Source organism: Nicotiana tabacum, chromosome 14, assembly GCF_000715075.1.
Source record: "Nicotiana tabacum cultivar K326 chromosome 14, ASM71507v2, whole genome shotgun sequence".
Taxonomy (NCBI): Eukaryota; Viridiplantae; Streptophyta; class Magnoliopsida; order Solanales; family Solanaceae; genus Nicotiana; species Nicotiana tabacum.
The window spans coordinates 100802546-100817590 of record NC_134093.1 but is presented as its reverse complement, the minus strand read 5'-3'; the positions used below and the strand labels follow the sequence as shown (position 1 = coordinate 100817590).

Below are 15045 nucleotides of genomic sequence, written 5' to 3'. Positions count from 1 at the left end.
AAAATATGAGACTTGGTATTAAGGAAAGTGACTCAGAATACCCAGGAGCTCTATGTAGGGAAGGTAAGTCCAACATGAGAAGGCCCATACCGGGTTTCGGCTGTCACCGAGAAACGATCATATGAGTTAGAGAATCGATATGGAGAAAGATTGCCAAGCAACTGGAATGTGGCGTACCTCAAGAGATACTATTGCTGATGAATATCACCTGTACTGAAAGTATGTGTTGCACTCTTTCTCCCTTCGTCTAATTTTTGTCCCAATTGGGTTTTTCTCTCTAGGTTTTTAACGAGCCAGCAACAAAAAGCATACTACGAAAAAAGCTTCAGCAACAATAAATAAGACCTTTGAATGACAAGGCACACAAGCAAATAACCACTGTGGAGCGGTTAGTTAGTCTTTTGCTTAATAGAAAAGTTCCTACTGGGAAGTTAAGTTTGCTATCGAACAGAGATTACCTGACCATTCACAGGTGCAAGCCACTGGGGGATTGTTAGATAATCTTTGGCTGGATAGCATAAATTCCTAAGGGGAAGCGAAGTTTGTTACCGAACTGAAGATTATCTAGCAATTCACTAGTGGAATCCTCGAAGGTGTAAATCTTTCAGTGTTCAAATTCTCATTCTTCGCATTCCAACACTGGGGGAATGATATGAGGATACGATAACACTGACTGTCACTGCGACCGAAATACGAAACCCAAAAATATAGTTGTATCATCGAGACCGAGGACTGCGCAGCCAGCTCCGTAGAAACAAGTTGTACAAGTTAGCCATAAGAAATGGCAATTTTTTTTTAGCAAAACGAATGCTTATGTACTTTTGAAAATGGAAGGAATAAAGTAAACTCCTTTAATTTCTATATTGTTTCTTGTCTAAATGATGAATCAATTTTATCATTTGAAAGTTAAACAAGCACTTCAAATGCTAATGTCGTAATGAACAGGAGACGTCCTCTTCAAGAGCACCATAAACATAAGAGGGCCCTCTCTTATAAAAACCCTCATATAAAATGGTTGATTTCAGAAGAACTTATGCCAGAATCCAAACTCTTTCAGGGGAAAATACACCCAAAGCCTTGCATAGTTAGACGCAAATAGTAAAATTTGCGCAAGCACTTAAACAAAGACTAAAGAACAAACCTACGCAAATACTTCAACAAAAAGGACGAAAAAAAAAGAAAAACTTATACTTGAATGAAAATGCGTCTCCATTTACAATAAATGTGCTACACGGCACAAGTACAAAATTTTGAAAAGGTAAGCAAAAACTAAGATGATGCTTCTCGGGAAACCCGGAGGAAGAGAAGTACTGATGCCTCCAAGAGAAATGGGTAAATCCGTCATTGGTTTAATATTTTAGCCCTCACCATCATTTTGTCCTTCAACGTCCTCACCTTTCGGTTCTTCTTCAGTTCCCAAGAATTCAAAATCGGAACCAGAAGAATTTTTAGCATCAGGACGGGCCGGAAGACCCCTTTTTGCAACTAACTCTAGTGCACGGGCCTTAGTAATTTCGGCATCAAAGTCAATGACGCCTGCTTTGGCCTATTCCAAGGTTTTTCTTCTCATGTTATATATAGCATATCTTTTTTCAATAATGAGGGAAGCTGCTCGACGCTGAAGTTCTTCTTTAAGTTGGTCGACCTCGGTAGAAAGGTTATCCCGCACGGATTTGGTGAACCGGAGGCAGACATCAAGCTTGTGGACAGTAGAGCTGAAAATTCTATTATGATCAACGGTCCTCTTATGCTTCTCCTTCAATTAGGCATACTTTACCCCGGCAGTAGCAAGCTCTTCAACTTTGGAGTTTAAGGCCAACTCCAAATTATTTAATCTTTCAGCGGAGGCAGCCTCACGATCGGTTGCAGCAAGAATGGCATTATGGATTTCAACCCATTTGGCCTTAGTTTCTTTAAATTAAGCCCTCAAGGGGGCGATCTTTTGGCTAAGGGTTACCAATTCTAGTGGCTGGTTGTTGTTTGCTCATCAACTGAAGATAGCATTGACCTGATACTCAGCCTCACGGTACCAGGCGCGATAACTTGGATGCAGGAGTTAGCATTTTCTACCATATAATACTCCCTCTATAGTGTCGAGGCATCGTCCTCTGTCGGTGTAACTAACTCAACAGATTGAGCATTTTGTTGAGCTGATGAAGGTCGTCATCTTCTATGTAAAGAAGCTCCATCATCACTAGCTTCTCCATCATCATCAATCATCACGGTTTCTGGGACCAGCTCGGGCACCGCACTTGTCACCACAACATCTGAAGATGGCTTATGCGAGGTGCTCTTTGCCTTTTTATTTGTTCCCTCGGGCGCAGTGCTCTTTGCCTTTTTATTTGTTCCCCCACCGCGGATGAGCGTCTCTTTTTTTGTATCTTGTTCTCCTGTCGTGGACGTTAAGAAGAAGCACTTGCACTACAAGTAGGATCAGAGACACCTGTTTGTGTAAAGGCCTCCTGCAGCAGCCTCGCCGTTTCAGCGGGATGATCCCGAACGTCGTCCTCGGATACAACAACTGAGCCCTGGGGTAGACCTGAATTCAACAAAAGAAAAAAAGGTAATCAGCCTCCTTATGCAAATGGGAAAAATCAAGGTGAGTTTAACCTACCATGATTTTCGGCCTTCCACCCATATTTAAGGGCTAGTTCTTTCCACGTAAGGGTTTCGGGCATGGTAACATCCAACGTTTTCTGAACCCACTAGTCCACGCCTTAAATCCTAGGTGGTATCTATCGAGTCTCTGAAATAAGTGAAAAAAGAAAGGTCAAAAATGATATGAGGCGATCTTTAATGGAAGAAAAGACAAATGGGGAACTTACGAGTGTGGTTCCATAATTTCAAAAAGGATGAAGTCATAGTCGAAATGATGTCACTGGTAGCAACTGCAACGAACTGTTCCATCTACCCACGATCATTGTCATCATCCATGCTAGATAGCAGATCATGGTGGCCACACTTGCTGAAATTTATCATTCCCCCACGAAAGATCTTGGGGGAATAAAGGTTCATCAATCGAGCTAGGGTTAGCTCATATCTCATCTCGTAGCACAGGCGCTGAAGACAAGCGACTTTCCTCCACACAAAAGGACTTAGTTGCTCCAGGCATACCTGATAGCAGATGCAAAACTCCACGATAACAGAGTCAAGCTCTCCACTCAAAGAGAATGGACCCAAGGTGAAGGGATATGTATAAAAGTATGTAAAACCCTTCTTGGGTAAGGTTGTCCGCTCCACCAAATCAGGAGCGATAATGTCTAAGTCTTGGCAATGGAAATCTTCCATCATAGCAGCAATGCTGGAAGGCCAGATAGAAGAAGGGTATCTGCCAACATCCCAAGTGCGAGGATTTGAAGCAGGAAACTTCTCTTCGAAGTCCTTAGTTGTGATAAGACTTCTTGGGATGATGGTTCTCACCGTATGAGGAGTGGCCTCATCTGATTTACCTTTTTTCTTTAAGGAACCAGGGTTTTTAGAAGAAGCCATTTTTTATCAGAAAGAGAGGAAAGTTTTCTCTCAAGAAGAAGGTTAAAGAAAAGTTGAATACAAAGTATGAAGGTGACTAGAAAGAGTTTGAGAAAGTTCGATGAATTAAGAAGTGTAAATGAAGAAGTTTGATGTGTGTAATCAAAGGAATAGATGGCTAAAATCGTGGCCATAATTACATCGATAACCGGAAAAAGTGATGATAAATCGTGGGATGACACATGTTCAGGCCATTAAATAAGGAGAGGCGTGCGTCTAATCAACCATCAGAAACCTTTTATAGGGTGTCAATAAATTTCCCACCAAGAAAGGTATCTCTACCAACTTTCCGGTGACATAGAGTTATGCCACTGGAAAGAAGGGGGACTATCTATATGGGGTAAAATATGTTCACATTCAATATTCTTATGAGAAAGAGACTCATGGAACCGAAGACAGAAGATAGCCAATCCCGAAGATAATGATCTCGCTTGTCATCGAAAAGAATGATGCTCATTAAGGTGAAATAAATGTCTGCCACCCGGCAGCATTTAATGAAGAATATTCTACAATATTAAGTACGGAACCTGTTACAAAGAATATGGCATTCACTGCCTACCGTTACACATTCCTCAATGGTCTTCATAATTGTCATTAAAGAGTGGCTTGATCCTAGGACCTTGTTTCCTATGTGCAGTAATAAATAGTGAGCTCTATTATCATAGTAAGGGCACAAATTTTCTAACAAGCATATACTATAATTCTTCAAAAGCTCAAATAACATTTTACTTTCTTGCTTATTTGCACTGTTCTTATTTATCCTGGTAGCTCTATGCCTGGAACCAAGATATCTGCCATTTATTTCGATTTTAAGGCTAAGTCTTATACTTTTGTCTAATTCGTCTGTTATTTCGGATCAAATTAATTCACTTGTCTATAAACTATGTATAAATTCAATTGTACCATTTTACGGGTAAACAATAAGGATTTCTTAAGAAGTTGGTGGGATTGAGCCCCTAATGAGCTCACTATTCTTTTGCAATTTTTTTTTATTTATATTCCTTTTTACCTGCAAAGAGACACATCATCGAAAATATCTCCTTTAATTATAATATTATGCCAAAATATTATGGGTGTCAAATGAACGGGTTGGACTAATTTTGAGTGGGTCAAAACGGGCTGATTGAATAAGTGGGCGGGTCAATGACCCACCTAAAATATTACTTGGGCTGAGATGGACTGGGTCAAGATGAGCTAAAATTTGGGTCATAGCCCAACCTGTCCAACTCTTACCAATATTTGATTAATGTGTATTATTTTCTTACAAATTATTTAATTATTAGGTAAGACTTTTTTTTCTTTTGCTAAGGTCATATATAACACATCAAACAAAAAAAAATTATTCTAAATATATTTTAACAAAGTTACTTATCAATTTGGTCTAAAAATCGGCCAACTTTAGATGGGCTGAGATGAGCTGGGTCAAGATGGACTGAGTTTAACAAATAGACGGGTCAATAACCGGCCTGACCTTGGGAGCGTTGGGAGGATTAAATGAGTTTGGGCTTAAATTACATATTTCAGTTTCTTAGATATTTTTATCATTCCAAAGGGATGCCCCGAAGATTTTATTCTTTGTTTTAGTCCTTAGAGCCTCATGACTGTCATTTATAGGTTTAAATTTTTCGATATTGTTCTACTAAATTTTTATTAGCTATTTGTAGATGGTTTTAATATAAAACTCATTCACACTTGGTTGTCTTAAATAACCTTATCAACTTGTAGCCATGTACCCTTAGATAGAACAGGGCTTGCTCGACGGATAAGAGAGGTTGAGCATCATCACGTTCCACTCTAGTTTCGAGGCGTCACATATACAAGGATCGTATATATATATATATATATATATATATATATATATATATATATATATATATATATATATATATATCTTAAGATGTATATATTTGGCAACAAGTTTATCTGTACTTAGCCAATTCTATTCTTTATTATTTACCTGTAAATTGGTACAATTGAATTTGTCATGTGTTTTATAAACAAGAGAACTGATTTGATCCAAAAATGATAAATAATTCAGATTAAAAATAAGACATAACAATTAGAATCGAAAGAAATGAAAATCCTGGTTCCGGGAGTGATGTCTCCGAAGACAGAAATAATAACAATATAAAACAACAAGTGGAGTTAATTTATTTAGCTTGAGAATGGAATGTATCATAAGTTTTGCCAAGAATTTTGTGTGTTTACAATGGCTGTTGAAACTACTATTTATTGTTATACATAAAGAAACAAGATTCTAGGATCAAGTCCCTCTTAATTTATAATAAATGGGTCGTTGATGAATATGTAACGGCAGGTCATAAATGCAAATATTCTCTGCAACGGCTTCCCATTTAATGCTAAGGAATATTCTTCATTGAATGTCATCTGATGACAAACATTCAATCTGCTCACGTTGATTGTGCTCCCTTCGGGGTCTATCCTATGCTAATTGCAATTATTGTTCCCGGTATTGGTTGTTGCTCAATTTATCTTCTATTTATTTTCAGTTCCACGTGTCATGCTACCATTCGATCATTTAATATAAACCAATTTTATACTATACAGATAGTCCCCTGCTTTCCGATGGCAAATATTTGTGTCACCGGAAAGTTGGTGAAGATCCATTTCTTGGCGGAAAATCTTCTGAAAATCTTCAGAACAGTCTCTGACACTTGATAGGACGCACATCTTCTCGCATTTAATACCCCAAACACATGATCCCCCATGATTCAGCACTATTTTTGCTGATTCTCGGGGTAATCATGACCACGATTTTTGCCGTCTATATCTTTACTTATACTCATCATTTTACCTCTTTCACTTCCAAAGTTTTCACAAGTTCATTATTTTCTTTGCTCTTAACCTTCTTCTGTTTTCATCTATTTCCGATCTTCTTCAAAAAACTCTATCATCTTTTTACTATTATGGTTTCTTTTACTGAGTCTTTTGAAAACTCTGGTCTTCTCTTCGGTGGAGGCCCAAAGAGAAGCAAAGATAAAGAGGTTGATGTTGATGTTGATCCTCCCACGGTAAGCACCATCGTCCCTAAACATCTGAGCACTGTCAATGACTTCCAAGAGAAGTTTTGGTTCGCGTATCTACGGACCTGGATCATTAGCAGGTATCCTTCCTCTATTCGCCCTTCCATTATTCCTACTGTGAAGGAAGACTGTAACTACCCAAACCTTAACATCATTGCTTTTAACTTGATAGAGCATGTTACCTTCACCAAGTAAGGTTTTACGTATGTCTATGTATACCCCTTAACCTTGGGTCCCTTTTCTTTGAGCGGAGGGCTCGACCCCGTGATCTTGGAGTTCTGCCATCGGTATCATGTCTGCTTGGCACAAGTAGGCCCTTCTATATGGCGAACGATATCTTGTCTACACCGTATATGCATGGAGATGGGGAAAACCCTAACTCTATCACACATGATGAACCTCTACTCACCCAAAATATTCCGTGGGAGAGTAATAAATTTCAATAAACGTGGCCACCATGCCCTTCTTACCAGCATTGATGATGACAGTGACCGTGAATGGATGGAGCAGTTTGTCATAATTGTTATTAGAGATATCATCCTGGTCACAATTCCATCCTTTCCTGAATCATGGAACCGCTCACATAAGTTTGTAATTTATTCATCTTTTTCCTTCGTAAAAAGACCGTTCCCAATCATTGTTGACCTTTTTGTCTCTATTATATCATCTACTCGGTGGACACCACCAAGGGTCCAAGGCCTAGACCAATGCGTTCAGAAGATTCTTGATATTACAACGTGAGAAACCCATCGGTGGAAGGCTAAGAACCACGGTAAACTTATTTCTTCTACCTTCTGTCTATGTATGTATACAAGTAAATTTGCTAACCATTTCTTTTGGTTGATTTAGTACTCCTGCAGGGCTCTGTCACTTGCCCCAAGGTTGATGTTTTGGCGGACCCTAAGGAGGCCGCGAGATTATTACAAAGTGATCTCGCTCAAAACGGTGCCCTCGGGTCTACTTTCGGTAGGGGCGCTTCCTCCCAGAGTCCCTAGCCAGAGAACAAGCAACCAAAAATGCGGCGTTCTTTCTCGGCTGGGGATAAAAATAAGAAAATAAAGAAGGCTAAAACTGAGCCGACCACGGTCACAGTGGTCATTGAAGATGACGGGGAAGCTGGTGATGAAGGGGCTTCCCTTCAAAAGAGAAAACGATCTTCATCAGCTCAACTGGGAGAGCTTAAAACCACGACCGAACGTGAGGTCCGAGCACTTTGGGGTGAAATTGAGAGAGTAGAAAATGTTGATTCTCGCTTTCTGACCCCTATTGCTATTTCTGGTTCCGAGAGGTCGGAACCCGAACCTTTTCTACCTTCGGTCGATAAGCAACTAATAATCAGCACTACTCATGTTGCAGCTGCTTCTCAACCCACAACACCAACAATTTCATTCCCTTCCACACTAGTTGTATACTCGCCACTAGTATTTGTTGCATCCCTCTGCTAGCCATACACACCCGAGAGGAGGGTGCATCTTCTCCAATCTCTCAACCACGAGAATTTAGGATACAATTATTCAACCCCTTCTTCGGATCCCTAAGGGCGGTGGAATGTCACTCTCTCGGTTTCGAAGGGGTGCCATCTACTGTCCAGGCCGGTGGAACTTGCCAACTACCTGAAGTCGCTGGCTTCAGAGAAGGATAAGAAGAAGATACACTCCCTTTCAGGGGAGTGCATGTTTAATAACGCTATGCATAATGTGGCAGTGGTATCGTACTTGCTCTCTTATTGTTTGTTTCTTACTTACCTATTGTAACGGAGTTTTTAATTTCAATATACCTTTTGCAGACCAAATTACTTGCTTCCGGGGGGGGCCTTCAGAGATTGATTTTCGATAAAGAAGGACTTATGTCTGAACGAGATCAGTTGTTGGCTGAAAGGAATCAACTTTTTCCTCGCCTCCCAGTGCTAGAGGCAAAGGCTTTTGAAGCAAGCGAGCTTGTGGCCCGGTTGCAGCAAAGTGAGCAGGAAGTGGTGTCCCACAACCTAGAAGCCACTCAGCTATATGCACAAATTCAAGATGCTAAGGCTAAGTGGGTTGAGCTTTAGTATAATGTTCTTGTTGTTGTTGAGCGCGAGTCTAGCCCCGTTGAACAGGTGGATAATTTGGAGGCAGCCTTAAGATCCAAAATCGAAGAGGCCAATGCTGCTGAGGAGAAGTGGCCCAGGATAGATGAGGGATTCAAGAAGATCTGTGATCTCGATTCTAGCCTCATCGCTACGAAATCTGAGATGGATAGCCTTCATGCTGAGTTTGACAGACTTAAGGTAAAGCTACAATTCCAAGGGAATTCCATCGTATTTGAAAAGACGTACTCTATGTATCATACGAGGAGAAAAAACTTGGAGGAGGTCAAAGCGGGCATCGTTGATATTGACGATGGAAATTGCCAAGGCCTGAGCACTGGAGTTAACTGCTCGAGAATGTCTCTCGTCTTAGCTTGACGCAACTAACTCTTCGAGCACCGGTTCCGAGTATTTGGGAACTGAGGAGGAACTTGAAGAGAATGATGATGAAGGCAAGGTCCCAAACTGGCGACTAATCCGCCCACTTCCCCTCCCCTCCCCCCCTCCCCCACCGGGGGGAGGCATAGATGCCTCTCTCCCCCTAAGTTATGGTGGCGATAATGTTTAGATTTTCCCTCTTTTTTTGATGTTTTCCTTTGTACTTTTGTATTTATGCCGTTTGACATTTTGGTAAAGGAAGAAGAATTTTCCTTAAGTATTGCGCAAAGTTTGATCTTTTTGCGTTGAATTAGATAAGGCTTCAGGTGTATTTTCGTCTGATAGCTTCTTGTTCCTGGCATAAACTCTTCCGGAACCAACCCTTTACTATGAGGGTTTCTCTCTTATGTTTACGGTGCTCTTGAAGGGGACTTCTCATGTTCATTCTGACATAAGTATTTGAAGTTTTCTGTTAACTTTCAAGTGATAAAATTAACTCATCGTTTGGACAAGAAACAAGATTTAAAAAAAGGACTTTATTTTATTCCTTCTATTTTTAAAAGTACAAGCATTCGATACTAAAAAAAATCTAATACATGTGGCTAACTTGTACAACTTATTTCTATGGGGTTGTCCATGCAGTCCCCGGTCCTCATGAGAGATTACTGTTCCCGGGTCTCATAGTCCTAGTTTTTCCTAGCAGTCCCCGGTCCTCATCCTTGTTGCCGCATCCAGTACTATTTTCCTAGTGTTCTAATGCGAAGTATGCGAATTGGAACATTGGAGGTCTTGCTTCGTTGGTTGAAACACTTGTGAACAGTTGAATAGTATTTGGTTCGATGGCAAGCTTTACTTCCCATTAGGAACTTGCCATCGAGCCAATGATTATTTAACTATCCCGTAGTGGTTTATCATTTCAATGAATTGTCATTTAAATGTCTTAACTTTGCCGATAATGTTTCCTTCGTAGTATGCCTCATGTTGCTGCCTAAACCTTGCCAGAAAAACCTAATTGGGACAAAAGTCGGTCGAAGAGAAAACAAGTACAGCACATACTTTCAGTATAGGTAGTATCCATCACCAGTAATACCTTTTGAGGTGAGTCGCATTTCAATTGCTGGAAAATTTGGCTCCATTATGATTTTCCAGCTCGTACGATCATTTATCGGTGACTGCTAAAACCTGGTAGGGACCTTCCCACGTCAGACCCAACTTTTCCCCCATTGATTTCCCGAGTGTTCTAAGTCACTTCCTCAAAATCAAGTCTCCTACTTCAAAGTAACGGATATTGGCCCCCCGATTAAAGTATCTTTCCATCCTTTGCTTCTGAGCCATCCTCACATGTGCCAAGTTTTTTCGTTCATCGAGCAGATCCAGCTTCACCAACAATGCCTCATGATTTATTTTTTCATTTACTTGGGAAAATCGTAAGGTTGGTTCCCCTACTTCCACCAGAATCAGATCTTCTGCACTGTATACGAGAGAAAAGGGCGTCTCTCCTATTCTTGATTTTATCATCGTCTGGTATGCCCATAACACACCCGGTAACTCTTCGGGCCACTTGACTTTAGACGCTTCTAACCTCTTTATGAGGTTTTTGGATAATTACTTTATTGGTCGATTCCACTTGTCCATTAGCGCTCGGATGGTACGGTGAGGATGTAATCCTTTTGATTTTCAGGTCCTAAAGAAATTTTGTGACTTTGGAGCCTAAGAACTGTGGTCCATTATCACAAAAAATTTCCTTCGGTATTCCGAATCGGCAGATTATGTGTTCCCACGGGAAGTCGATCACTTTGCGCTCATTGATCTTTTGGTAAAGATCTACTTCAACCCATTTAGTAAAGTAATCAGTTAAAATTTAAAGGAATCTTACCTTTCTAGGACCCGGTGGCAGCGGACCAACTATATCCATCCCCCATTTTATAAATGGCCATGGGGATAGTACTGAATGCAAGAGTTCCACTGGTTGGTGCACCAACTGTGCATGGCGTTGACACTTGACGCACTTATGAACAAACGCCTTTGCGTCTTGCTCCATCTTGGGCCAGTTCTATTCTGCCCTAACTAGGTTTAGTTCCAACGAATATGCACTTGAATGGTTCTCGAAAATTCCTTCATGGACCTCTCTCATCACATAGTCCACCTCCGAGGCTCCTAAACATCGGGCCAACGGGCCTTGGTATGATCTCCTATATAATTGTCCCCCATGAGGCAATAGCGAGCCACTTTGGTGCATAGTTCCCGAGACGCCTTCGGGTCTTTGGGAAACTTGCCATGCCAAATATACTCGATGAACTCATTACTCCAGTCCCAGACTATGTTGGTTGTATTTACTTCACAATAGCCATACACATCTAGTAATGAATGCATAAGTTGAACGACAATGTCAGAGTCAGATCTTTTCATCTCTGTGGATGACCCCCAAATTGGCCAATGCATATGCTTCTACGTTCTCTTCGTAATGTGTGTGATCGATAACTCCCTGAATCGTGCGAGTAATCTTTGAACCTTAATCATATAATGCTGCATGCATTCCTTCTTTGCGACGAAAATCCAGTACATCTAGCTTACTACCAGTCGGGAATCATATTTGATTTCTAGGACCTCGGAGCCAAGTCCTCGGGCTAATTCGAGTCCTGCAACCAAAGCCTCATACTCGACTTCATTGTTAGTTAAGGAATAATTTTAATGGTTTGCCTCAGGGTTTGCCCCGAGGACGTTATTAGGACCACCCAGAGCTCGGACCTTTTGGAATCCCAGTCCATGAGCAAGGTCCAAACTCCAGATGTCATTTCCGACACCAACAACACTTTTTTAGCAGCCAGGGGCAATAACCCGGGACTGAAATCGGTAACAAAGTCGACTAAAACTTATGATTTGAATGCAGTCCTATGCTTGTATTCAATATTGAATTCACTAATTTCGATAGTCCACTTGGCCAACCGGCCTGACAACTCAGGCTTGTGAAGAACATTCCACAAGGATAAAGTTGTCACAACTCACAACGGCTATCAAGTGGCACTGAAAATAAGGACTAAGCTTTTGAGAGGCGACTACGAGAGCTAAGGCCAACTTTTCGAGGTGTAGATAGCGAGTCTCTGCTCCTGACAAAATTGTACTAAGATAATAGAAAGAAAATTGCATATCTTCATCTTCTCAGACTAAAACGACACTTATCGCTACTTTCGAGACCGCTAGATATATCAGTAGTTGTTCACCTTCCCCCGATTTTGATAATATCGGGGGGGCTTGATAGATAATGTTTCAGGTCTTTCAAGGCATGGTGACATTGTATAGTCCATTCAAAATTGCTCTTCATCTTCACTTCTTCATAAGTGAGAAGAAGTGATGAAATTTTTTCGAGGATCGAGAAATGAACCTTCTTAAAGCATCCAGTCTTCTGGTGAGCCTCTTTACTTCTTTTACACTTGTTAGCTGGTTCGGCATGTCCTCGATGGCTTTGATTTTATCGAAATTTACCTCAATCCCTCTCTATGGGACCAAAAAATCCAACAACTTACCGGAGCCAACCCCGAACGCACATTTTTCGGGGTTGAGCTTTATGTTGTGCTTCCTCAATATATCAAAGGTTTCTTAGAGGTGCTTTAAATGATCACCTGCATTCAAAGACTTGACCAACACGTTATCTATATACACTTCCATTATTTTACCTATTTGCTTCTCGAACATCTTTTGCACGAGCCTTTGATAACTGGCTCCGGTGTTTTTAATCCCGGAGGGCATCACATTATAACAATATGTGCCAAAGTTCGTTATGAACGAAGTTTTTTCTGATCTTCTGGGTTAATCTTGATTTGATTATACCCGGAATAGGCATCGAGGAAACTCATTAACTCCTGCCTGGCTGTTGTATCAATCAATTGATCAATGTTTGGCAATGGGAACGATTCTTTAGGGCACGCCTTATTCAAGTCTTCATAATTTATGCACATTCGAAACTTGTTATTCTATTTCGGAACCACAAATATATTAGCTAACCATTTGTGATACTTTAACTCCCAGATCAAACCGATGTCAAGTAGACGAGTTGCCTCTTCCTTAACAAACCTATTTCTGACCTCGGCTATTGCGTGTTTCTTTTGCCTTACCAGAGGGAAGCTCGGGTCTAGGCTTATCTTGTGCACGACCACCTTTAGTGGTATACCTATCATATTCGAGTGCGACCATGCAAAATAGTCAGCGTTAGCTTTAAGGAAATAAATAAATCCTGACCTGAGTTCGGTATTAAGTCCTGTTCCAAAGTGAAATTCCTTTCCAAGAATTATTCGAACAAAGCCACTTGCTCGAGTTCTTCTATTGTGGATTTGGTTGCATTTTTCTCTTACGGTACCTGAAAGTATCTCGGTACCTGGTGGGGTTTCGATAACTCCATACGTTTATCAGCTTCACTTGGCACATGAGCAGGTGTTGGTTCCTATAATTGCTATTTGCTGGGCTCCTTTATTTTACGATTGGAGATTGATATTTTGTTCATTTCTCTTGGTGTCGTTTGATCTCCTCTTATCTACTTGATTCCTTCTAGGGTCAGAAATTTCAATAGTTGGTGATATGTTGATGGTACGGCCTCCATCTCATGTAACCATGACCTTCCAAGAATTATGTTATAGCCCATGTTGCCATCCACCACTTCAAATAAGGTGGTCTTGGTGACCCCTTCGACGTTAGAGGGTAGTAGGATCTCCCCTCGGTTGTCATACTCGCCAAGTTGAACCCGGCGATGAGCTTTATTGCCAGAATCATGCTTTCGATTAACTTCGCTTGCTCCAGTACTCTCCATTGAATGACGTTGGTTGAGCTTTCTGGGTCAACCAAAACACGCTTAATATTAAAATCTAAGACATTGAGAGAGATTACCAAAGCATCATTATGTGGAAGGAGAAGTCCGTCAGCGTCTTCTTCCGTGAAGGTGATATCATCTTCGGCAACCTCCCGAAGTCTTTTGTTATGAGTCACTGACACCTTCGTCTTCTTGGTCACAGAGAAGGTTACACCGTTGATTTCATTCCCTCCAAAAATCTTGTTGATAGTCAACCGGGGAGGATCTTCTGTTATATTTGAAGGTTCCGCATTATCCCAGACATGGCCGTAATTGTTCTTGGCCCGTTCGCTCAAGAATTCCCTAAGATGGTCGTTCTTCAACAACATCGCCACCTCTTCACGGAGATGCTGACAGTCCCCAGTTCTGTGGTCGTGAGTCTTATGATATTCGCATCATAAGTTAGGATCCCTCCGGCTGGGATCGGATGTGATTAGCTTCGGGAACCGTGCCTCTTTGATATTCTTTATCGTTGATACCACCTCCACTTTGCTTATGTTAAAATTATAATCTGACAGCCTGGGGTATGAGGAATTCTGAGTCCCCAGTACCTCTTTTTCTTGCAATGATCTTTTTTTCTGGCCACGATCAATTTTTCTGTCGGGAACGAACATATCCGAGGACCAGAACCCTTTGGTGTTGCGTCCTTAGCTTCTCTCATATGGAAAGAAGCGGCCTTTAGAAGATCATCGATATGTATCAAAATCACCTTTAAACTTATCCTAGTTCTTGCCTCGGTCCCCTTTGCTGATATCGGAAACTCGAGTTGATCTTCTTCTATCCTTATTTTCGACTTATAGCGGTCATGAACATCCGCCCATGTAGTCGCTTGGAACTCGATCAGGCTTTCCTTCAGCTTTCGGGAGGCGTCTAAGCTCCTCAGATTCAAACCCTTTGTGAAAGCCTCTACTTCCCACTCATCTGGTACGGCAGGTAGCAGCATCATCTCTTTCTGAAATCACAAATTCCCACAGCAATTCGGACTCACATTGTGCGATCGTAAATATGTACGCCTTCCTAGCTTGGACCTTTTCGGCCCGAAAAAGTCCCTAATGAACGAATATGCGAGCATTTCAAAAGAATCCATTGAATGCTCGGGTAAGAGTGAATACCCTGTCAAGGCCCCCATCGTGAAGGTCTCTCCAAACTGTTTTAGCAGAACCGACTCGATCTCATGTTGAGCTGAATCA

At 41.2% G+C, this 15045-nt stretch overlaps 1 protein-coding gene across 1 annotated transcript; it reads right to left on the bottom strand.

Annotated features, from left to right (window-relative positions):
* Positions 1 to 13635: 13635 nt before the first annotated feature.
* LOC142169067 (uncharacterized) lies at positions 13636 to 14801 on the bottom strand. The gene is made up of 2 exons (XM_075230268.1): positions 14407 to 14801; positions 13636 to 14221 (listed from the first exon to the last, which is right to left on the bottom strand). The coding sequence occupies exons 1-2, from the start codon at positions 14799 to 14801 to the stop codon at positions 13636 to 13638; spliced, it is 981 nt and encodes a 326-aa protein (XP_075086369.1).
* Positions 14802 to 15045: the final 244 nt, after the last annotated feature.